At 38.7% G+C, this 26,108-nt stretch overlaps 1 protein-coding gene across 6 annotated transcripts in view; it reads left to right on the top strand.

The window, feature by feature from the left end:
- Positions 1-26,108, top strand: part of LOC139115184 (transcription factor GATA-4-like) — a 74,218-nt gene that overhangs the window by 34,749 nt on the left and 13,361 nt on the right. For 2 of the 6 annotated variants that reach the window (XM_070677113.1, XM_070677112.1), the window contains exons 2-4: positions 5,305-6,214; positions 20,170-20,339; positions 22,228-22,353. In XM_070677113.1, the coding sequence (XP_070533214.1) occupies positions 5,392-6,214; positions 20,170-20,339; positions 22,228-22,353 (1,119 nt within the window). In that variant the 5' untranslated portion in view covers positions 5,305-5,391. Of the gene's footprint in view, positions 1-3,692; positions 4,015-4,873; positions 5,108-5,304; positions 6,215-20,169; positions 20,340-22,227; positions 22,354-22,417; positions 22,544-26,108 lie in introns of those variants that run through there. The other 4 variants (XM_070677110.1, XM_070677116.1, XM_070677114.1 and 1 more) reach the window with 4 other exon arrangements.

Raw genomic sequence — 26,108 nt, 5'->3', positions numbered from 1 at the left:
AACTTCTGCAATTTGCAACAAACAGAAACCAGAAACGAAATTCAGAAGTGAAAATTAGCAAACTATAAAAATCTGCTTGGGACGAGGTCGTGACACCGTCTTTGCCCACTTGGCCATGAAATTTTACATATTGTTTAACTCACAGTCCCTCTACATTGGATGGGCTGTGTTCAACTGCACCTTTCCGCTTTACCAGGTTCTGACATTCCATGATTGCTGACTTTGACTGAGTGTATATTCTCCATTCTCTGTAAAATTTCTATGGCTTATAGCGCATAGCATAAGGTATACGAAGATGATAAGATATTAACATCTTTGACAACCCCAAGTATCATCTATTGTGTTAGTTTTACGGAATTAAACCGGAAACGTTCAAGCCTTTCCTCGATGTAAAACGGAAAAGCGCCTTACACTGATGAGCACGTATTAAAAATTGACGGTACATTATGAATGGTGACCATTGAAACCAGCCTAGAGTTGTCCTCGTCATCTCTATATAGAGGAACTTACTCGTTTCCCCGTAACGTGTAAAATAAGTGTTCACCCAATTCCGCGTTTCTGTTCAGTACAGATTTCATCATACCACGGCCTTCGTGTCGGTGCGTCTTTCACTGTCACGCCGGTTTGTGGGATGACCGTGAGCGTCGACAACAACGGAAAGTGCGTCATCTTAAAACCGTTCGGTTACATATACCCCGAAAAATAAAAGTTAGTTAAATTTGTTGATAAATAATGGGGATATTTCGAAAATTTACGAGAAATCAGGAATTCAACGTCCGCTTTTTTTGAAAAGAACAATCATGAATTTTTCGGACAATTGTCGCATTCGAGTCCACAATACAAAACAAAATAAAATAAAATGACGTGAATTTTGGATAGTGAAAAACTTTTTTTAATTCCACTTGTTCGACAAAGGTAAACGAACCCAACTATCAATGCTGCCACGGTTGTCTTGTAGCGTCAGTTCTGATTTTGTCTTTGTTTTATGTGAAATAATTTCCGCAGCGGACATATAAATGATTTTATCGTGTATGAGGTGAGTGCGATTTCTTGGCGTTTGTAACTTGCCCATGTTTTGAAACAGGTACTGTTCGCTTTTGTGGCAGGACTCTAGACCAAGTTGGTCAAAATTAAATTGTCCGAAACACTAGGTCCGAGGTAAATTACAAAGCATTCGGTCATCCACTATGCACAAGCCTGTCCAGCTAGTTTCCAAAGGCGCAAATCGGAAAGCGACTGCTCGCGACCATTGCATGGGTGCCTAGCAATAAGAAAACGCAACGTGTAGGTCACATCACCCGTTGCTATTACTCAATCCGCGGATGAACTGAGAAAGACACTTATTCAGCCCGTTTCGGTATTTATTACTAATTATTTGATAAGACTGGAAACGACAAACCAAACGCGCCTAAATGGGCTGTTCGCAAGTCAACGAGAACTTGTGTCCGTAGTTCCGAAACCCTTACAATGTTACTGGGTTAGGGGAGAGTGACAAATATGTCAGAAGTCAGTGCGCAGAAAAATTGCATATACTAGAAGATCCAGGCGGTAGCTGCATATCGCGCGTGCGTAGAAACAATTAATCGCTGACTGTGCGGTACAGAGCTACGCCCTTGTCATATATTCGAACGGCCAAATAACATAGAGGCAACTGACTTTGGATTATCACAAGATGTTATTATCTTCATTATCTCGTTTCCACATCCATACAATCGTTGATGGCGCAAGAATGACAAAAGATTTTCTTCAAATTCACTGTATTTAACCATAGAGTCAATTGAAAACCGAGTCGAAAGTCTATTTGCACGGCAAGAGAGAGGCTGAAGCCTACATGGGTATGGTCTCGCCTTGTCTGGCTGAATACACGACTTTCAATATTTCTGGTAAAAAATATCTTAGAAGCAGAGTTCAACTGATTATCGGCCTCACACTCCAGGCGATGGTGAGAATATACTAGTACCGCTGTGTTGTGAAAAAGGTCGCCCTTCATCGCCAAACTTCAGCAGAGATGCTGATATTTGTCAGTATCTGTTGGACTGGTAATCGTTAAAGCTAGCTTGGCGTAAGACGACGACGGTAGTGCCTGATCGACACCGCTGAGGAACTACGAATACCAGTAATTCTTTTGAATAGCATTCTTACTAAAATAAGCTATTACTTATATATATGTAATATATATATATATAATATATATATATATATATATATATATATAATACCACACACACATCATATATACTATATATATATATATATATATATATATATATATATATTATATATATATATATATATATATACATCCACCAATATATGTATATAATTACATACTGACATACCGACAGACAAGCAAGCCTTGCTTTAATGAAGAAGAACAAAATATAGTAGCGTTCTCGCGGAAATGCGAAAACGAAATCATGGAACTTTTTATCAGTTCAAATAATTTAAAAGTAAACGAAGACGGATTGTAAAGTGTTATAGGTGAGTCCCATGTGATAGCGTAAGCAACGTTAGATGTAGACCTGATAAAAACTTTTATGTCTGAACAAAACAAGAGACAAGTCCGCGTTGGCAATGAGGTCGTAGCCATAGAAACTCACAGGTGATAGACTTCAAGATGATTTTCAAAGTACATTCTCAAGAAGACAGTTGTAGAAAAGTTTCAGGCGGCAATAAAGCAGAATGGAAGGGAAAGTTCACTACTTATTTTATGGGTGGTTACCTCGTTTTAGTTTCTTTCTACACTGTCTCTCATTTGGCGGCCAGAGTCAACAAGAATCCAAGGCAATAAATTTCCGCAAAGAATTTTAAGCGACTTTTACGAGTTCCTGCCGGTACAAGAGCCCATTTAGCTGACATTTTCAGAACGCGTCGTAAAAAGTTGTAAAAATTATTGGTCATTTTGGCACGATTTCGCCCTCGAAGTTGAAGCTGTGAGCGATCACTTGTTATTTTTACACTGATTAACAGCGAAACATTTAAAGGGTGTGTTGGGAAGAGTTGAAAAGAACCAATGACCTGTGTAAGTTTCATTTAGACTGCACGATTTCTGCGGTTAATTAGTCGAAAAAGAAATTCGTGTAGGCCTTCGAAAGCCCGTCAAATAAAACGTCACCTCACACTACGAATTGTGAATTGCATGAAAACGACGGCAGGAATTTAAACACACACTCTCTGTGCAAACTTACATGCACATTAATTATATTTTTGTTTAGCACGGTGGTTTTAATGAACTTCTACTGCCTGGAAATGCGAGCCAAGGGCTTGTCTCTGAACTTGACTTAATGGTAACATTCTCCGAAGTAATTGCGCATTTTTTATTAAATCAATGGTTACTTCGAAACGATCTAACATTCGGTTGTTTTTAAATCTTTTATAAGCCGAGTTTTGTGGTTAAGATGAAAAAAGCGCAATGGTCCGGAAACTAGACCCGAGAGGAAGGGGAAACAGCCATGCTTTTCGCGATTTTAAGTCCCAGCTTCGCGCGTGTTTAGCTTCCGATGCGTTCACTTGTCAGCCTCACATGCATAGACCACGGCACCGCTACGCCATATGCATCACGTGCTGGGGCGTGTCAAATCAATTAGACTGAATGACAGTTGTCAAGAACAGCAAAGTTTTAGACCAATCAGCGTTCGCATGCATCAATCACCGAGGCGTCTCGATTAGCTTACAAATAACAGCTACAGGTCATGTGACAACGTAAGCTTTCATAGCAAACAAACTGTTTCAGTCTGTATATAAATTACACGGGGCGCCTGGTCAATAAAACTTTGCACTAGGTAGCTATACACACCGCTGTGATATTCATTATCGCCGCTCGTCGTATATACAACTTTAGGACAAGGCTCGTCAACTGAATGCGTCACGCTCCTCGGCCCGTTGCTACTGCCCACAGAAGTTGCAATTTTTTACGACTTTCCCTAGTGGTCTTAATAGCGATTATGAAGTTGGTTTTCTTATCTGAGAGATACTGAATAACGATTGGAAACTGGTTCCTGCTACACAGATCAGGTAGGCGGCTATTTGGTGGTTTCAGAGTTATTGCATGAATCGGGGACATGCACGAGTGTTTTAATTCGGGCTGGCGTATGTCTTATCACCGCCAACTTATCGTAAACTTATCAAAATGGATATTTACTGCCAATAGAGTTATAGCAATGGCCAGTATCTCGGTTTCCAAAGGAAATCCCCAAAGTTTACGATCTTAACTTTGTCAGGAAACGTCACGGAGTTCGAAATCCTCTGGCGCGTTCCACAGTTTGGCCTGTAAGACGTCGGATTGCTGTTGCAGTTGACTGCGAGGGGTGTCTTCTAACGCTGTGGACACAATACACGGGGTAAAGTCCATATCTCACAGAAACCATATTGTTCGCTTCTGTAAATTAAATTTGGCATTTGACCTTGCCGATATTAAGTAAACTTGTTTGTCCGCCTCGTGGAAGTTTCGAAGTGTTGTGGTGAGATTTGGTAGCCTTTACATACCCATGTACGCGCGCAAATAACTTTTGTCGCCTGGGTAAAGCGTCATCTGGTTCACTTCCTGTGAAACGATTCAACAACCTGTTTCACAGTTTTTGAACTTTCTGCCGAAGTTTCTTTGAAAAGGTTTATAAAGAGTGGTTTTTGATCCGCGCAAGAAACACTGTAAAGTCTTGTAGACTGCAGTACATGTCTTTAAGTCGCAAATTTCGATGGCAGTCTTTACCATAAACAGTTGACGGACGATCTAGGCCATGCTGAACATTTGCTGGCAATTCTACGATCGATCATCGCGCAATCGCGGCCACGATCGGTCGGTAGGCGTTCCCACAGCTCATATGAGAAATCGTAATTTCTCAATGAAGGCATGTTTTGCTGATAACCCTATCCCAAAATATTTATGTACCGATTTACTAGCCTTGTAACGAACTTGCTGCGTGTGCCGTCGACTTTTATAAATTGTTTTTCACCGTCGTGAATCGTTCCATATGCTGACAGGGTATAAGTTGAGTCAAAGTGTAAACTTCCATAGTTTATTCGCGGACAGGAAGGGGGCCATACACACCGTCTATTGTATTACCCAGCCTATTTTGATGAAGTTTATGTACTAAACAACGTTTAACACGTACGTGGAGTTCTGTTTTACAATGAACGAAGTGCCATCCTTCTAATGTGTCGTTCTCGCTTTTTAACGAGTTACACTACGGACTTGGTCCATTGAAAATGACAGACTTAAAGTTGCGGAAAGACATTCCTGTTTGTTTGGTAAACTGTCAAAAATACTATACTTAAACTGTTTTCTCTCTCTTTTAACGATTACAGAAATACCCGTCTGACGCAAGCAAAATATTGAAAAGTTTGTAAAACTTTTTCGAGTTCTATAGTTTACTTGTTACTTAATGGATTCCTATGGACCAAGGCGACTCTGAGTGGATCACAACTGACTCTATCAAATCATCCCCGAATCATCGGACAGCCCATCTAAGCGACGGTGAGTCAAGGCAACAGAACCGGACATCGACACCCACGGCGACCTCTGAAAACAGCCCTCGCAGCGCCAGAGTCAGCCACTCGGCCGAACACTTGACGCGCTCAGTAGTAGTTCAAAGTTCACCTGCGGGAACGGAGGACCGAAGCCGCGGAGCAGAGAGCAACCGCCAACAGGCCACACGTGGTATGCACCACAGCAGTATCGGACTCAGTTTAGCAGAACCCAGCCAACTACCTTCGTCAGAGGACGTCGAAGTATTCTTCAACCACCTCGATCAACCAACGTCACAGACCTCCTCTCACAACCAGACACCCATGTACCAAACCATGTCCATGCACTCAGCACCACCGACATACGACGCCCCAACCACTTTCATCCACACCGGTACCAGCCCAGTCTATGTCCCAACCACTCGACCAATGCCACTGCCCATGCACGCTCAGTACCTACAAGCCGGGACGGGTTCCTCGCAGACTCAGGCCAACAGCCATGCCGTGTGGTGCGGGCAGGCCGACAGCGGGTACACCAACACGACGACGCACCCAACGGTTAGTCCTAGGTTTAGCTTCCCGCCAAGCCCGCCGATCACTGCAACAGGTACGATACCCAGGCCCAATGGTCTCAACCCGTACGCATCTCCGTACGACATATCGCCGTGGACGTCTTTTCCCGAAGGCACAGCAGTGGCGTTGCACCCTAACGCCGTCAACAGGGCTGGATCCACTCTGAGGAGACCAAATGGTAAATATTATAATACTTTGTTTGACAAGGGTAAGATGGTTGACAATAAGGGAAATGTGTGTGCGTGTGTGGACAGAGAGCGAGCGAGCGAGAGAGAGAGAGAGAGAGAGAGAGAGAGAGAGAGAGAGATTCATAACTGGATTATCTGCAAAGATCTCTTAAATTGTAAATTTATTGCGCGTAAAAAGCTTTTCAAAAACCAACTACATGTATTGAACGCTATTTTACTGCACGTGCGTTTTATGCCAACAAGTTGGCGGGCAAGAAAAGTGGTCATTCCAAAACCGTGGTTGGGTGAGCGAACGGAAAGGTAATAAATATAAGTAGGCTTACAAATACACGAAGTAATCTGTTACTATCAGCTCGTTCTGAAACCAAAACTCTCCCAAAAATGTAATAAACTGAAAAGGAAAATTAGTGATAAAAATATGTGTCAGTTAATACAATTGAGCTACTGTTTTGAAGACGTGATAATTCTGTAAACTCTGTGTCCAAGACAAGTGGTATCAGAAGTGAATTCACCTGGAACCCATCATTGGCGGGGTCCGCTCACTCCTCAGGAAGTCGTGTTTACTGATTCACGTCCATGGGTCTCTCACTTCCTTCGATGAGAATAAGGAAATGAAAATTTCGGACAAAAATTGGGGAAATCGTTCCATTTCTGCGTCCTTCAGCATGTGGGGTTTTCACGAAGACCAGTATCAAATGCTAACACATGTTCTTGGTGTCACCCCCGCGGAGCGCTTGATTTCGTTCGTGCGTTGATGAGTTCAGTGCTTGGAGGTGTGCGCGACCAGTCCACCCGGTTGCTGGGTAGAACATCAACTCTTGGATACGCAGTCTGAGCTGGTATCACCGCGAGCACTTTACAATTTTTAGCTCCGCTGTCAGCGACGCGGAGCTTATCAAATAGGTTGATTTTCCGTCGTCGTCCGTCGTCGTCCGTCGTCCGTCGTCCGTCGTCCGTCGTCGTCGTCGTCGTCGTCGTCCGTCAACAATTGCCTTCTCCTCTGAAACCGCAAGTCCAATTGCTTTGAAATTTTATATGCGGTTCACTTGGGGTGACCTCACTTAAGTTTGTTCAAATCGTGGTGAAATTTGCATATTTGTATTTTTGGGGCATTTTTTGGTGTTTTTGGTAAAAAAATCTTCTTTTCTCAAACCGCTTGTCCGATTGCTTTGAAATTTAATATGCAGTTTACTTATGGTGACTTCAGTCAGATTTCTTCAAATCGTGGTGAAATTTGCATATTTGTATTTTTAAGGCAATTTTTGTCATTTTTGGTAAAAAAATCTTAAAAATCTTCTTCTTCAAAACTACCGGTCAGATAGCTTTGAAATTTGGTACATATGTCCCTAGGGATGATCTATTTAAGATTTGTTCAAATTGTGAAGAAATATGCAAATTTGCATTTTTAAGGCAATTTTTGCCATTTTTGGTCAAAAAATGTATTTCTCAAAAGTACTGGTCTGATAGTTTGAAATTTGGTATACAGGTTTCTATAGATGCACTTAGTAATATATATTGAATTTCTGATGAAATCTGTAATTTTGTATTTTTGGGCAATTTTTGCCATTTTTGGTCAAAAATGTGTATTGCCAAAACTACTCATCTGATAGCTTTGAAATTTGGTATAGAGTTCCTACACATGAACTAAATGATATGTATTGAAATTATGATGAAATCTGCAATTTTGTATTTTTGGGCAATTTTTGCCATTTTTGGTCAAAAATGTGTATTTCCAAAAGTACTCATCTGATAGCTTTGCAATTTAGTATACAGGTCCTACAGATCACCTTAATGATATTTGTAGAAATTATGATGAAATCTGCGATTTTGTAATTTTGGGGCAATTTTTGCTATTTTTGGTCAAAAAACGTGTTTCTCAAAAAGTACTGGTCTGATAGCTTTGAAATTTGGTATACAGGTTCCTACAGATGAGCTAAGTAATATATATTTAATTTCTCCTGAAATCTGTAATTTTGTATTTTTGGGGCAATTTTTGCAATTTTAGGTCAAAAAATGTGTATTTCAACAACTGCTCATCTGATAGCTTTGAAATTTGGTATACAGGTTTCCATAGATGAACTACATGATATTTATTGAAATAATGATGAAATCTGCAATTTTGAATTTTGTGGCAATTTTTCCCATTTTTGGTCAAAATATGTGTTTTCTCAAAAAGTACTGGTCTAACAGCTTTGAAATTTGGTATACAGGTTTCTATAGATGAACTCAATTTGATCTTTTGAAATCATGATGAAATCTGCAATTTTTATTTTGGGGGGGCAATTGTTGCCATTTTTGTCAGAAAATTTTATTCTCAAAACACTACTCATCAGATAGCTTTGGTTGACATGTTCCTAGGGATGATCCGATGTGATATATTCAAAGTATGATGAAATCTTCAATTGTGTATTTTTGCAGCTTATTTTAGCCACTTTTTTCTGGCCACTGCATTGAGCTATCAAAGATTTCCTCCTTCTTCATCAACATGTGTCAAAAATAGTTATTCTCTACATAAACACAGCGGAGCTATATCGGCCGCTAGGTCGCTTGTTTTATATTAAACTCAACGTTTTGCAACGTGAACTCTACGCAGTTGCGCGATCGTAGTTTTATACTGGAAGTAAATTGGATTTAGCCAAGCTTTATTGAATACTGAGAAAAGAACTGTTCTAAAGCGAACAGACACGACATTTTTCGTTTTATTTTTTCGACCTTGCCGCGATGTTTGCTTCAGACAAGAAATACGCGGTTATTGACGAAGACAGCCGTACAAATTTGAAATGCCCGGCAATCTGCTGCAGTCTGTCGTAGATCTAGTCAGTGCTTCAACCACGGTTCATATGTACCGGAGGAACCGTGCCTCAACGAATATAGTCCGATAATATGTGAAACTGCGCCGGCCTGGTGTTGCTAGACGAATCTTGAGATTTCTACTTATTGAATGTCCAATATAGGAGGGGGATCGCGGCTATTTTTCCGGTTCCAAACGACAATGGTTGACCTATCGTGTGTTTGTTATCGTCCAAATCCTGAACAACCTCTCTACCTCTCTTGAGACGAGCCGTACCGTACCTTGTTTGCGTACAAGACCGGGGTGCAGAAGTGCTCATCAGCCATTGTCGGGCAACGTTTTAGTGTTTCAAGTCAATAAAATTTGAACCCGTTGAAACAAAGGGCTACCTCGTTTTGGCATTGCTCGTGACTTTCAGACAAAACTGGGCGAAAATGACCCGATCTGGAATTCTACAGCCGAAACACTAGTACTGCAGGGACGGCTTTATCGGAAATTGAGTCCGAAAATACACACAGAGATTACGATGTGACTCCGGGTTCGTGTGAGTGAAACTTGTTGTAAGTGAATCAATCTTACATAGCACTATTTTACTTGAATCTTACAACATCTTGTCAATGCGACGTGTATTCTAATTTGCAATGACACATGAAGATAATCAAAATTTCCCCAGAAGTGGTCCAACAATTGTGCGTAACTTTTGAAAGTATTGTTATCGAATTCGGCTTGATGATATTTGTAACGTTATCAAAATTTACTTTTATATGATAATTACTGGACAAAGCAATCAAAAAAGTAACGGCTGATCAACTTCAATTGTGAAAAGACAGGAATTATCCCCGTTTCATCAATTATTTCGGTAATGTCGACCGAGTTTAGAGATTAGTTTCGGTGAGTAACTAACCTGGTTCGTATCTCTCTACTCTTGTGACCAAGGATTGGATCGCTTATTTATCTTTAGAGTCGTATCAGAACATCCTTTTCAGACGTTTTCTTTAATATTTTATTCGCCATTATGTGTCTTGATTAATACCTAGCATTGCTGCGGATATTGATCCCCGAAAGTTGAATTTACGCTCTTTCTGTGAACGTTTTGGGCTTACCCAACGTTGTCGTTGGGGGCGTTTTCACTGCTCCCAGTTTCGGTAGTGTACTCTAGCTGACAAATGTTATTCTTTAGCACACATAATGCCCGCTAACTGGTGTCCATAAAAGTTTAACCCGGGCTTAATGTGGCATTTCGGAATGCGAAACGATGGATAAATTGCAGAAACAAGGCTAACACAACCATAAAATTCCTTCAATGAATTTTGCATTTAAGATCGCTTCCAGGCTTGGTCCCAGCTTATCTTCGGGGTGGAGAGAATTAGGCAACACGCGTCTCGCCGAACAAGGGGAAACTCGTGAAACAGGGAAGAACTTTCTGAGGAATGGCGTCGAATTTCAGACGGCGCCAGGGTGCTATATTTCCCCCGCTGGTTTGTAACCGATTAAATCACTCCTAATTTCAACTCCGTACTGTTTGGATAGGCCTACAGCGAAGAAGATGCGCTTATCAGGTTTAGGAAATGACGGAAGTTAGAGAAAGTGGATGTGGGCTTCCGGCAGTTTGATTTCTTAATGAGTCAGTACAATGTCTTTGTCCCCACAGACTGCCCACCAAATTAACCAGTGTTTTCATCAAACGTTGTAATTTCCCACATAAGCAGACAATTTAATTTACAAAACTAACACCGGATATTCACCCTCTCATTTGTGCGTGTACGCATGGCATAGAGGCTTGCGTGCGTTCTCGGGAGTGCGTAAGCCTAGGAAACTTTTGCTTCTGGGAGCGAGGGGATGCGCGAAGCGGGAATAGATAGTATTACTACGCGCCGAGGGGACGTCTTCTTGTGAATGAAGGGCTAGGGTACAACCCGACAGGAAAACTGGCATGAACCCTGAAAATCTGAAGTATCTGTGCTGAGCCACTCCTATCGATATCGCGACATTATCGAGGACAGCTTATAAAGTTATCGTAGACTCAAGATAGAAACACTACCACCGCGTTCACGATGGCGTAGCCCACCTGACATGTCGTGCAACGGTTTTGCACCGTCACCAGATTGTCGACGAGACGGCGATTCCCGAGAATAGCCTGTTTGAGCAACACGGGGGAAAGTGCATTTTCTATCGCATCCATCACATTTTTGTAAGGTTATTGCAAAGTTTTATGTATGAATTTGCAGAGCGGGTGTGACTTTTTTGTATTTAAAAAAAATTCTGGATGTTGAAAAATTGTCATTTCTAGCAGGTATTGGGTATCTCTCATTCTTCACTTCTTGGAAGTATAGCGTGGGGGACGGTAACCCGCCAAACCTAAAACTCATAAATCAATTAATGGAATTTCTTCAACAATCAAACGCAATTTCCCGGGAGTCAAACATTTATCCGAATCAGTGGTTGTAGGGTCCTAGGGGTTACTTTTCGCAAAATAGTTTGGTCTCAAGTTAAATAGCTGTCTGTCGTCTGCGATACACTGGTGTCTTAAATTGTCAACTCAGTCGAAAAATAACTTAAAAGGTGAAAGGATTTTCCCATCTAGAGAAGGCGGGAGTGAATTGCCGACCAGGTAACGTGAACTTACTGTCGGCGAGTGTCATTTTTTCCCTTGCAACTTTTCGGTGAAAAAAGGTTTTGGCGGGAACTTGGTCACGCGAGGTGTTTCAAATGTTTGGACTTCTTTGAGTGTTGAGACACGGGAAAAAGGCCGTTAGCGTGTGGTGTTTTGTCTTCAAACAACTTTGTGGTCAAACTTTGATCGACCCACTTTAACCCGGCGTATCCCGTGCTGGTACGGAATGCATCAATTCTTTCCGAAATTTGGACATTTGATAGACAGCTTGATAAAGTCACCATGTTCGCCACTATGACAATTTCCAACAAATCATCTATTGTGCACCTCTCGAAATCTATCAAAATGTTTTCTAAGCAATCTTTCAACAGTTTTGAAGATGATCTTTAAAAAGTTGATACAACTTAAGAAACAGTTTACAGTAACACGAAAACAACCCGATATATTTAAAAACAAGTGACATACGAAGTGTAGCTAAAATATTTTCAATTGGATAGATTTGTGTCAGTGTCTTCCCAAAGATCTTCGATGTGAGTATTCATATGCACTGCCCGCACTTTAGTGATAAAAAAGGCGAGGTGAATATGATGAAATACCGTTCCAGTAATCAGACCGTTCCTATTTCCGCGACACTGAAATAGACAATGCCTTCCCAAGTTTTGGCAGCCAGAAGATTCAATAGTTCCATTGGAATTCTTAAATTTCTTGATTTTTGGCAGATAATCATTCTTACTTACATCCCGTACAGTTCATTGGTCCTCTCAACTGTGTATTGGTGATTTTCAATTAACTTGTGTCTGCTGATTGGTGGGCCGTTCGTGTCTGTGTTTGAAGCCGATGCAGCAGTGGTCTTCTGGTTTTGAAATTTTAGTGTCTTTTTTGTTGATTGGCTGATTGTTTGAATTCGGTGTGAGGATTGGGCGATTTCCCGATAAATGCTTAGCAATTGTCAAGAGCACTCTGACTGTAGTCTTGAAAATTATTGTGGGCGAGGTGTGAAGTACTAACTTTGATATAATTCAACCTGTTTCCTGCGTTGATATGTGTACCATTTTAAACATGTTACTGAAACAGCCCTGATACAAGTTTGCATACGGCTTCAGATTTTGTAACGGCCTAAAACATCACCCAGAGATGAGAAATAACATGTGAACAGTGTAATATGGTTACACTGCATTGAACCGTTGTTTGAAGATGATATTATCAAGTATAAAATATTGATGATAGAAGGCATTCACCTAATTGACAGAGATAATGTTTGACAACAGGATACAGTAAGACTGACAAGTTACACAGTCCCTGTGTTGACTTAAACTTATCAGATAGTAATATAACGTTGATATCAAATGGTTTCATGGACTGGACTGTACACCTGTATGATGAGGAAAATGCAAAAATACTTCTGTGATATTTATTATTCAAATACACAGGTGGATGTTTTCCCAGTGCGTACACAGGTTAGCGGTGTGTTGCTGTAGTAGTCAAGAACCCTGTCCTGTTTCGCTGTACACTTTGGAAGGTGTTAAATTTAAATCTTGGTGTTTTAAGTACACTTTCTGTGAATCCCACTGACCCTAACTATGACAATAATTTTTCAGTGAAATTTATTTCCTCAAACGAAGTAACTTTTGTTGGTTAAAAACATTGTGGTGGTGATTCACCACTAAGATTTAAATTGTACTGTAAAAGAAGACTTTTTAGCTGGCATCCTTTTTTAGCAGATTTAGCGAAGTGATTAAATTTGCTAAGTTAAAATGCCATTAATTTTGACTTTTTCCCATATTTACGATGGTCACAATGTCTTTTCAGCTAAATAAAAAACCTGCTGATTGCAATGAAAATCCAATTCAAAGTGTTTACAGTACTTTGCTGTGTGCGCCATGAATGTTAGATGATTTAGAGAACAACCTGCCTCCCACATAGACATTCCTAGTCGGCATTTTAGCGGACATCAATGAAGGAGACAAGCCATAAAACTAACAGCCCTTCAAATTTGACAAATTTCATTTATTACAGTTTGTATTGACTCACAAGACTGGTCTTGTTGTAAAATTCTGTTTGGTCTCTCAACTTCAAATTTGCCAGGGCATGCCAATCCAAACTAACTCAATGAAAATGTAAGCAGTCTTCAGTGCTTTTCTCAAACAACTTTTATGTTCCAAGTTTTGGTACAAAACTGTTGAAATGTTTAATGAGCTCCACTGATCATATCTGGCTTTACAGAACATGTCTATTTCTAAGGTAACTTCTATTCATACAGAACAGCTCTGCCAACAGTTCAGCAGAGCAGCATTTCTATTTCATGTTCCTACTTAACTAGGACTTCTACAGTGGATTTCCTTTCTGTGTTTGTTTTCAGACCGTTTTAAGTAGCATGTATTTTGATGTATTACACCTATTGTTTCTACTTGTAATCTCAAATAATTCAGTCTTTTGTTTTCCATCAAATTTTGAAATTGGGTGAAGTGATTTGTTTTCTGTTTTCTCTGTGAGGTATAGCTGTACCTCTGTGTGATGACAATGCCTATCACATCGATAACAAAGGCTTACAGGAATAATGGTACAGCCCATTGAAAACTTTCCTTACTGATGGTGCTTAACGCTTTATTCACTGTGACTCCCCGTATCATACATATTGTCATTGTCACACTTGATTTCTGAAAGGTTTCAACAAAGCCCATCAGTGTCACCTCACAGAGCTGAAACCAGTGAATGTTTCTAGACTGGTTTCTACTGCGGCGTTGAAAGGTTTGAAAGTGTCAGCCTGATTTCAGTCCCTTGCGGTGAGAAGCTGCTCTGGTGTGTGTCTTTCAGAAGTGACAAATCCTCACTGTAAATGCAAGAAGTCAAATGGATGTATGTCAGTTTCTATTCATGAAAAAAGAAAGCGCCATGATGGAGGAAAAATCAATGTTAATGTGTGATTTTAATTCAACCTGCTCCCATCAAGCGGTGTCACCTGCCTGTACCATTGTGTTAAGACAAATATAATGTGCTGAAATACTCTTTTCCTGGTTAGAAAACAGAAAACATAGCCCTGTTATTGGAAATGGGAAAAGTGTGACTCCCAAATGGGGAACAGTTTAGAGGTTGATGGATTTTTCATCCACCTGCCCTGGCATTTACTAGTATTAATGGGAAATTTCTTTGTCTGCTAATTACAAGCTTACTTGAGTACGGCTCTAACCTCTTTGTGTGCAAACTCTGGTACATTGTAATTGACTCAAAAAAAAGTGACAATTTGTCTGCCGTAGACATCAATTCAACTCTTGTACAGAAAAGGGTAACCGCTTCAGCAGCAATCCATTCAGATTGAAAATCCTCTCCTTTTTGAAATGCATTGCAAGTGAAACGTTTCCTTTGACGGCTTTGTAAGTGTTGCTTTGTGGGTAGGTATTCGGCTGACGGCATGTGGGCAGCTGACGTTGAAGTCTCAATGCCGACAGGCATCCACATTGACACCTGATTTCCGAGTAGTTGACGGAATATCGATTGGAAACTTTGCATGGATACCGACATGGTGGTAAGGGTTACTTAAACATTGTTTTGCTGCAAATTGAGAGAATGCATTGCCCAAGGCAAGGAAGAGTCAGTATCTATCTGCCACCTCAACTCTGATTATGACAGATCTCTTGAAGTGTTTTTACTGATAGAAAACAAGTTCCTTTTCCTCCCTAAAGAAACCAACATTTTCCCAGATTTCATTTCCCAACAACTTTTTGATAGAAGGCTGAATTTTTTATGAGCACATAAATTGTTGAAATCCCAAATAAGATATTGTAATTTAGCCTATGGTTACATCATTTGTAAGAAATATTTCTGCAAGTAGAAAGTATGGAATTTCAATGAAAAAATTTAAGAGCTTGTCTTCTTTTTGACTTCCATCCCTTGAAATCTAAATCAAAAAAGTATGTACACAGAATAAAAATCTCTGATATTGAATAATTATATATTAAATAGTTTCTTTTTATTGCTTTCAAACTTACTAAAGTTAAGTGATAAATTTTATGAAGATACTTAAAAAAAAGACTGTCTGAGTTAATGATCCGATGCTACAAACAAAATTATTCAAAGTACATGTATGTCATGATAACAACGTACTTGGATCTTGACGAATTGAAAAATAAAAATTTGGAGGAACATTTTTTTAATGGCTCAAAATTTATTTCAGAGAGTGAAGTCACATTGTTTAAAGTCTCTTCGTATGATTGCTTTTAGTTATTAAAGGCAAATGACTAGAAAATGTTGAGTATATTTGCCAGCGCACTGCTTGTAGCAGTGTCTTTGGTTTGTATCGGTACAGGAGAGATCCTACCAGCTTGAAGATATTAATCCTTGCTTTGAACTGCTCTGTAGAAAAACCTTGAATATATGTAAAGATGAAGATGTGGAAAAATAGCATGACCTTCTCAAAACAAAAGCAATGCGTTTACATGTATCCATTTTCAAGAATCAATCAAAATTTTGATGAAAAAAGTGATGAGTATTAACTGAAGGAGCATAGAGGTGTAGTGTTACTGCACCCAGCATTCATTTGACATGAACCATCATCTTGTATTCACAGACAGTGCATGGTTCTCCTCAGTGCCCTGACCCCATTATAGTTTGTATATTTTGAATACACTTTTTTGCGCCTTTAATTCCTGCTGTAAATGTCAGATGACTGTCATTGAGTCAGTTGATGTGTATTGCAATGTCTAGGTCAACTTAACACTTGGTTGGTTTCATCAGGAAACCAGCCATTCCTAGTCTGTCTTTCTTCAACTTCCTCAGATTTTTCTCCTCCAGAAATCATGTTTTTTCGTAGTCATGTTTTGTGTCGGGTTTGAAGGCTGAAAGGTGAAAGGATAGATCAGCAGAAAAAGAAAGCACTGGCGTTAAAACATGAGGATGTGATGATTCATCTTCTCATTTGCTGTCTCAAAATAATAATTGTCTTGAATCAGACTGTTGTTTATGTTCACTGGACCATGTCAACAGAAGAAGTTGAAATTTTAATTACAATCTCCAGTTTATTCTCAGCACGGCAATTGCAACAGCGATATTTTTGCAACATTTTTAAGTGTCGCTGACGAAGAATTTGCTGAACTGAGCAAACTGGCATCCTTCTTTATTAGCTGTTAGCAGACCGTGTGAAGCCGAACTCCAATGATTTAACATTAGGAAGGATACATATCGATTTGTTCAGAGTTGAAATTCCAATTGAAATCATGCTCACTGACAAAAGACCCTGCTTGCCCACAATATCAGATGTCTTCGCTTAAACACAGACAGAGTGTGAATGGTTCACTTCAATGCAGAAGTTTGTTTATTTACTATAGGCAACTCTTGAGAGACAGATCTTAGTCATACAAGGAAACTAGATCAATGATGTTTCTCTCTGAGCATGTGGAGCGAAGTTCTTATGAGACACGAGCTGAATAGATACCGGGTCTTTGTTCCATTACTGAAGCATAGGAAGCCCGTCAGCTGTCAAGTCAGGGACAACCCAGGACATATATTTCAAATATGTTTATAAATATTTTGTCAAATAGGCAATAAAGCTCATTTCTTTTTCCTGAAACAGCCATAACAATTATTCTTATCAGTGCTGTGTTTTTCCCTCGGGAGATGATATCCCCAAAGTTGATAGTCCGGAACGTGAGTGTCCTGTCGTTTTCCCAGCTGCTTTGCCAATCTCTGAAACAGTGTGGCCTTTGGTTTTAACAATGCGAGATTCTACCCCAGTATTTGAAATGGATTTTTAAAAGTTCAGGAGGAGTGCATCTTTTTTGTGGAGAGAGAAGTCGTAATATAGAATAGTAAAGCAGAAAAGTTGCTCAATTTCTAAATCTGTTGCTTAAGTTTCAGCAGCTTGTTGTTTGGAATTTTATTTCAATTTCAGTGATTAGCTCAGGGGTGTTTCCAGTTCTTTGTTTCTGTTTGGCTATACTTCTATCATTTTCATCAAGACAGTACATCAGTATCCAGAAATGCCATTTTCAGAGATAGTGACTATTAAATTTAAATCACATGTAACTCCTTTGAGGAAGAATAGGTTGTAATGTGGCTAACTTGTTTTCCCAGCTAATTGAACAAAACAAAATGTAGAATACCAACATACACTTGATAAACACTCATCCGATCTGTTACAGAACATGCTAGAAACGAACAAAAGTTCAGGATTTTGTCAAATATTTTAGCAAAAAAATCTGTACGACAGTAGTAGGTACTGTTATACTTAAAACTTTAACAATACAACTTTTTGATAAGTTTCTGATGTCTGTAACTTGACAGCATCAACACTCGTGGTTACAATCTCCATGCCGACCAAAGACTACATCAAGAGAATGGATTAAAAGATTCTCAGTGCCGGTAGTTCTGATGAAGTGGGATGTATATTTCCCCACAATTTGACTAAAAGTGCCCATAGACACAGAGTAATTCTGCTGTATTTTCAGGGCTGGAAAAAAATCAATGAAGGATCTATTAAGAGTGAATTAGTGGGTGTCGGCAGCGGCAGAATTTTCAATGTTTGGTCTTGTGGAGTTAGTACAGTTGTCCCACCTGCTTGCAACGCCATACAAAAATCCTCGGGTGCAATGAAAGAGGACGAGTGGTTTCAGCCCGAAGTACGCATTACTCCTGATAACGCTAATTATTCAGTAGGCTGCTATCAGTCAAGGCGGTGATAAACCTTTTCGCTCTGAGATGTGATAGAGAAAGCGTAGGTGAGCAAATTGAGTGATAAGATGCCACTTCCAAAGTCTGTGCGTTTAATCCATACCCCATATGCTGAAGCCATCGTAGTGGAACGATTCCTTTCGGCAATCGATTACGTGTATCTCTGCGCGACTTTTTTGCGACTCGAGAGCAAGACCAGCTCTGAAAGATGTCAAAGTATTAGCAGAAAATAAAATGAGAAAAATGGAGACATTTATCAAAGAAAATCACTTGAATAAAAAGATATAAATATTAATTTGATATTGTCTGAGTGTTATCAGTATTGCAAATTTATGCACAAAATGCTCTTTGTAAACTAATGACCTTGCAGTTCAGTGTTGCTGATGGAGGTTTATTGCTCATTGAATGTGCGAAACAAGGTTTTACATCAGTACTCAGCCGTATAAATTTCAGTTGGCGTATGTAGTTTGTGTGCTGTGATGTGTGCTTGAAACATCAGAACTGATAGAAGGAGAGAGAGAGAGAGAGAGAGAGAGAGAGAGAGAGAATAATTTTTACTTTTCAGATCAGTTTCCAAGACAATTGTAACCATGGTGACCTTTGCTGGCTCTTTCTGTTACCTGACATCCGTGCTGCCTTCATCACTACTACCAAGTTGGAAAGTTGTTGCAGTTCCCTGTTCACCAAGATACCCATGCTGTGATAGATGTTTTTGACTCTATGTGTGTAAACGTATGATGAACCTTTCACCGCTATGGTTTTGTTAAATTCTGTCTGTCATCTTTTGCAACTTTTTACCTCCTCTCAGTGAGATAGAAATGAAAGGGGGTATTGAGTCTTGGTTACTGACTTTTGACAAGTTTGCCAGTATGTGTATTTCTGTGTGTCAATTACAGCTTGTCGGGTGTATTACCATAATCATATTGAAATATCCGGTGTTTTGTGTGATAGTAAAATATGTCTAGGCAGAAAATTCAATTGTGGAACCCCCTTCAAAAACACCTACAAAAAAACAAACAAAACAAAAAACAACCAAACAACAAAACAAGAAAACAAAAAAAACTAAAACTATACACATCACACACATTTAGTCTTGGATGTTAAAAATACTTGGTATTTCAGCACCAAAGACGTGTAGTTGATATATACACAGAACAAAATTGCCACAATGTCAAAAGTTGGTTAACTTAGATCCACTAATCATTCAGTTTGTGTTTGTGTGTTTGTACAATGGATATCAATGTGAATAGTCAATCAGAGATGCATCCAATGGTCCACAAATTAACAAAGCTGTTGCAATCTGCATCACAGTGCACTTGCTGTAAGATGTGTGTGATATGTCTCTGTGAAAGTGGTCAGCTGACCGGGTAACCAAGGCACTGTAATTGTAGAGAGATTTCACAGCATGGAAATTGGTGAACAGGTAACTGGTTTTCAAACAAGGTATGTAGAAGATGGCAGTTTAGGTGATAAAAATCTGCCGCAGGTAAGAAGGGAGAGCCATCAAAGTGTCACTCATATCTGTCATGTGGTTCTACTTTGTTTTACGATATAATCCACCGGCGCTACATTTATAAAGTTTGATTTAGACTAAGAGGAGTTACGGTGAATGTGCAGTGCATGAGAGAAAGTAGTGTGTGCGTGTGAGTTGACAGAAACAATAGAAAGGAAGCAAATCTGATTTGAAGAGAAATGAAAGAGGAAAAATGAGAATGTCAGGGAGAAGCACAGAATGATGCGTCTTCATTTTGAGAAGGACAATTTTATGAGAGTCCAGCAAATCGGTTGTATGAGAGACCCCAAAATTCAGACTATTATCTAAATTCTTGAGTATTCCGTTGAATTGCACCAAGAACTCTACCTTATAGTCAAAGTAGATTTCACTTCTTTTAACCCCGCAGAGGGGAGAGAGTGTGTGAACTGTGGAGCTGTTTCAACTCCTTTGTGGCGTCGAGATGGTACCGGACATTATTTATGTAATGCTTGTGGATTATATCATAAAATGAATGGGATGAACCGACCGTTGATCAAACCCCAGAGGCGCCTGGTAAGTCATGTATGACTTTTGAAATTTCCAAATAAAACATGAAGATGGGCAATGGTTAACTTTCAGAGTAGAGACAATGTTACTGTCGGTCAATGAAATGCATGGAATGCACAAAGTGTGGGAAGTCATGAGGGTCTTTAAACGTTTAAAGTTATGTTCTGTCTGAGGATTTCCCACAATTGGTTTCTTGCTGCCTTCATTGCATCTACCCTGAAAGTCAACCTTTGACCTCTGATCTTATGGTAGAGTAAAAGATTCAATCTGATGTGCCTCAGTCCAGTTGCTTTCCTCTGGTTCCTGTAAATCTTTTCAGTATTCTTCAATATATTCTCCACAGCTTGCAAAAAAAACCAGAGGGGTGCCCAATTTACATAACAATGTGAATTTGCATGTAAAATGTATTCTTTGGTGTTGCTATTAGCATATGAATGGATTGCTTGAAAAAGCAGCGATGGTTCCTCCCACAAAATCCCCTTGTTGAGATCCCTGATCTTTTTCAAAGATTGTTGAATACAGCATTACACCACTCATGACATTTTGAAAGTAGACATTTTGACATCTTGGCAAAATGCACCAAGGAGGCATACAGGTGAGGAACTGGACTGATCAGGTATTATAATTCAATAAAAAATATTAGTGATAAGGATAACTACATAAAAAGTTTTCAAAATATTACATTTCACATGACCTAACACATCATAACTAGTTAATGGAAAATTTAACACTACACATCTTGGCTAGATTCGATTTTATGTGATCTGAGTTAGATTGTGTTTGTTTGTCTTGATCACCTGTCTTTAGCAGCCAATCAAAATGTAGTATTACAAAGTACACGTTTCAAGAGTCTTACTGGATTCATCAAAAAAATGCTGCACTCATGAAATAATAAGGTTTGATAAATATGTAAAGATCTGATAAATAATGTTATATTTCTGTGTTAACACTTGTAGCTTGTATTTAAATGATAGCATGTACTCAGTAACTAAGAGCTGTTTCCATATTTCTTAATGTATCGATGCTGGCCATTTGATCATGATAAGTGTAATGCTTCATCGTATAACACCAGATAAATATCATCTCACATTAGATTTTAGTGTACTTTATAAGATAGTCATCAATTATTAACAATTTTTCACAAATAATGCATGTTGAGAAGTTTGCTGTTGCTTTTTCATAGTGCTGTGCAAGATCCTGGAAGAATAGACAAAAATAGCCATGCCACTGGCAGCAAGACTCTGGGTCAATATCAACGGCATGTCACTGCATTCAGTTGTTTGTTGTTTTGTTCCTCCTACGAGGAAACAATTAACAAACTTGACATGCAGTCAAAGCTTTGCTTCTATATTTTCATCATTCACCTATGAAAAAAAAAATGTCATTGTGCCATGGTGCTGTCTGCGCTACTTGTCATTTTGTCTGTATCGCTATCATTTCATTATCACATGCCCCATCTGACGTGGGCAGGCTGGAGCTAAACAAAAAAAGATAAACAAATGCAAAAAAAAAAAAATGCAGAGACATTGAAAACATGCTTTTGGGCTTGAAATTCTGGTATTTTCTTTGCTATTTGCTTCATCACATGCATGTGTTGCTAGAATACTAAAAAAAAGCTTTTGCACATACAAATCATCTGCTTTATAAACTCATGATTTGATATTGAACTTCAATATTTATAAATCAAGTGAAATGATAATAAGAGAAGTCTGGCAAAATATCTACAAAATATATATAGTGTTTTTCTCATCTGTCAGTTTGAAGATTTCACACAAAAACTTAACAAAAATGCAAGTTGTTTACATCTGAAAGTCTCATAGCATGCAAAAAAGACTCTTTTGATTGCTTTTGTCAGTTTATAATATTTGGAATATCTTTATATGTTTTCCTTCAGTCTGCGTCACGTCGGGTAGGTCTTCAATGCGCCAACTGTCATACAACACAAACGACTCTTTGGCGTAGGAATAACGAAGGTGAACCGGTTTGCAATGCCTGCGGACTGTATTACAAGCTGCATTCGGTATGTATATCATCAATAAGTTTTTGCTTCTCTTTATCGATTTTTTCTTTCCCTCCTTTCCCAGTCTGGCTCTCGGCATGAGGGTATTTCTTGCTCCAACTGTGGGACCACGGTAACTACTTTGTGGCGCAGGAATAATGAAGGTGAACCAGTGTGCAATGCCTGTGGGTTGTATTACAAGCAGCACAAAGTATGTATCCCTACACCCATGTACAGCCTGTTTATTCATGTCTGTCCTGTGGTCAAGTTGTCCTCCTTACATCATTAAACAGCTCAGTACACCTCATATTAGATACAAACAAACATGACAAATTAGATGAAACTTCACTTAGAAATCACCTAATTAACTGAGAAAAAATAAGGAAAATACTAAATCCATTTATTAGCTCCATAAACCGGACTGATTAATTATCATCTGTTACAAAGGTGTTGTAGAAGGGTATATGTCATGTTTTTTTAGGACTTTAAATCAATCAAACCTAGTGTGTAATTCTCTGTTTGATGTGTAATTATGATGTAAAACTTCAAAACAGTTAAACCTGTGTTTACCCTAGTTATCTGTTGTCATTGTTACTGTTCTTATTTATTAGCCAAAGTTTATCAAAAATTTGCACATCATCCAGCAAGTTTTATCTTTTGCACGCACACATGTATACCAGAGTATGCTCTTAGCACACACATCAACATTTACTGTTTGCAGAAACTAGCACTGGTGTCACATGAAGGTTGTTCAAAGTTAGTGGTGGTTTTGACCAAAAATGTTACAGGAAGAGAGGGATATGTCTTGAGAAGAATGTGTCATTTTGCAAGGAAAAAACTTCGCTATGTTTGTCAGAGTCTGTTTACAGAAGGATGTTGTTTGCCATGTTGTGTTGTCCTACATTTGGTGTTTACTGAAGTGTTGAGGTAGAGTGCATATTGGGAACAGATATTCAGACTCAAAAAAAATTGTCATAATAATTCACAGGTCTGCAGGCTATGTCAGGATTCACTTTGAAGCCTGTCAACTTAATGTAGGTTTCACTATCCAGTTTTTGTGAAAATCAAAAGTTTACAGTAATTTTTCCCTGAAAAGAGTAAACACAGGGTAGGAAGGCCTTTTCAAACATCAAATAACATGAAACGTAATTTTCGGTAAGTCAGTTCTCTGATCGCAAACTTGGCTTTATAGGTCAAATCTTTATTCCTGATAGCATATGTAAGACAATTTATACATTTATCGTAAATTATGTTTCAAGTCTTATAATATTCTAAAAGTTTTCATTCTGGAAATGAGTAAAATTTATATAGAAGATGACTTACTGCCATCCAAACTATTACTAAGCTGGCTTGACTTGGCTTGGCGAAGTCAAAGCTGTCGAACATGACTCCATTATCAGAGAGATATTGTCAGAGTTTGGGTTTGAGAAAGGAGCCATACTGGAGGACCACGGGAAGTCACATGACCCGACATAATATGAGGAAGGGGTGTACTATTTACATACCTTTCTGTTTAAACTGACTTTAACAAACAAACTCTCTAGATTGCAAATTGAAGTGGTTTCATCCATGTGAGAGGTGGGGTGGGGAAGTGTTGAACAAAGCTGGTTTTCAGGGATTGTGGAAAATGCCCCTTGTCTGGTTCACAGCACACATTGCTTATATGTTATGAAAATTTAACATCTTGAAATGGGTGCACAAAAAGTTATCTGGAAACAGACATAGTTCAAGGAGTTTATTGAACGTTATGTGACTTCAGGAGTATCTAGGATTAATCTTATCATCTCCCAGAGAGAAAGGAAGCAATCAATTTAGATAAAACTCTATAAAACTTGTTCTTACTGTTTTGGAAATGATCTGAATGAGGAAGTGGTCTTCCTGTTGGGGGAAATAACAAGTTTTGCTGTTGTTAGTGACTTTTTTGACCTCCATGTTTACAGTTCATGATGTTTACATTTTAGGAGCGTCAGTGTGTGTGTGTGTCAATACAACGTTTAAATTGAACAAAAAGGAAACAAGCAAAGAAGTTGAAATCAGTAACGGTGAAATGTGTTCTCATTTACTTGAACAGGTTTCATAAGAGTCACAGTTGAGTCAGACTGGTTTGTATGATTTCAAAAAAAATTGATGTTGACTTTATTTCAGCTGCAGAGAAGAGTCTAAAATGAAACTAGAATAGTCATGAATTTAGATCTGTTTTTGTTCACAAACACCGTCCAGTGGAATGATAGGTTAAGACAGTAACTATATGTTACTTTGATCAGGATTTTCTTGATGAACATCTATCCTGAGAGATGAGAGAAGAGTCTGTATATGTATGCAGTTAGTGCATTATTGTAGTATTTGCATAGTCAGAGTATCCTTTAAGGCATTGGAATGGTTACTTTTATCTGGTAGGTTTGCTGGATTCCTGTTCAGAATTAGACCAAATAGACAAGAAATTATGAAACGAAAAAGAATTTACGGTGGCACACAAAATTTACCAAAAGTGCACATTGTTTCTACATAGTTAAAGTATTATTTCTCTTCTTCTTACAATTAAAATCATCAGATGATTTTTCTTCTCTTCTAACTCAAAACACTGTTATGTTTTTTTTATTTCTTCATCTTGTAGTTTTGAAATTGCCAAATTAGCAAAAATCAGCCTTAAAACCTGAAATTTTAAAACAGCAATGATTAATTTTCAAAATGCCAGTGATGCAGATTTCTGACAACACATCGTAGTTGGCTTATTGTCTTTCTGTGGTTTTTACCTAGCTGTGCTGGACTGAGTCACTCAAAAATGTGGCAATATTTGTACATCTTAGAAGAAAGGGCAAATATGAGAAGTTTTTTGATGGTTTTGTTTGACTTCAGTATAGCTCAGTAACTTACAGCCTTGATACCATGTTGACAAACAGTAAAATTTTATTTAACTTTCAAACATTGTAAGATGAAAATGTTTCTGCCTGTCACTCCTGAGGACTCTTGTTTGAAGTAAGAAGTCATAAATTTTCTTTGGTGTGCTCTAGTTCAGGATATGAGAGTGTTCTCAATCATGTGTGAAAATTTTCTGACTAAAATTGTGCAATACACCACTATGTTTCTATTTTTCTCGTTCACTGTAGAGGGTAAGAAACTAAGCTTTATACAGCCTTTGTAATAAAAAATGGGAGTTATGTTCCTTGAAGACCTCTAGACTGGAATCTCAAAAGTAATTTTAGATAGCGCTTTTGACGCAAGTCCAGATAACATTTTAACATGGAACGTGGAGTAAATGTCAGTGCGTTCCATCAGAATATTATGTCAAGATAAAGGTTATCGTGGTCGATAACTCTTGAAACTCCATATCCTCTACCAAGCAAGGCAGGAATTATCAACGGCTGTGATTTTTCTACTGGCTTCTAGCTCAGGCTGTGGCAGAATAATTTCCAAACTTTTACATTTCAGTCATATTGGTATAACATGGTAAAAATTTCTTGTAGGACACTGCTAATTGTGTTAAGATTGTAACTGTGCAAGACTTTTAACTTTTCAAACTTTTAACTTTTCAAAAGCTTTTCAAACTTTTTGACTTTTAACTGTTCAACAACTACAGTTTTTCATCAGACAGTAAATTTTTCATGTCATGCATCACAATGACTCAATGGAAATTTAGAAGAAGCTCTAGTAGCAATACCAGTGCTAAATTTCAAAAATTCAGTCTGGCTTTTCCTTCATTGATGTTATAAGGGCTGTGATTGGATAATTGTAAATGTTGAAATCCAGTAGTTTGTGCATGCCCTGGTATGTCAGCA

Source organism: Ptychodera flava, chromosome 17 (genome assembly GCF_041260155.1).
Source record: "Ptychodera flava strain L36383 chromosome 17, AS_Pfla_20210202, whole genome shotgun sequence".
Taxonomy (NCBI): Eukaryota; Metazoa; Hemichordata; class Enteropneusta; family Ptychoderidae; genus Ptychodera; species Ptychodera flava.
This window is presented reverse-complemented; position numbering and strand designations above follow the sequence as displayed.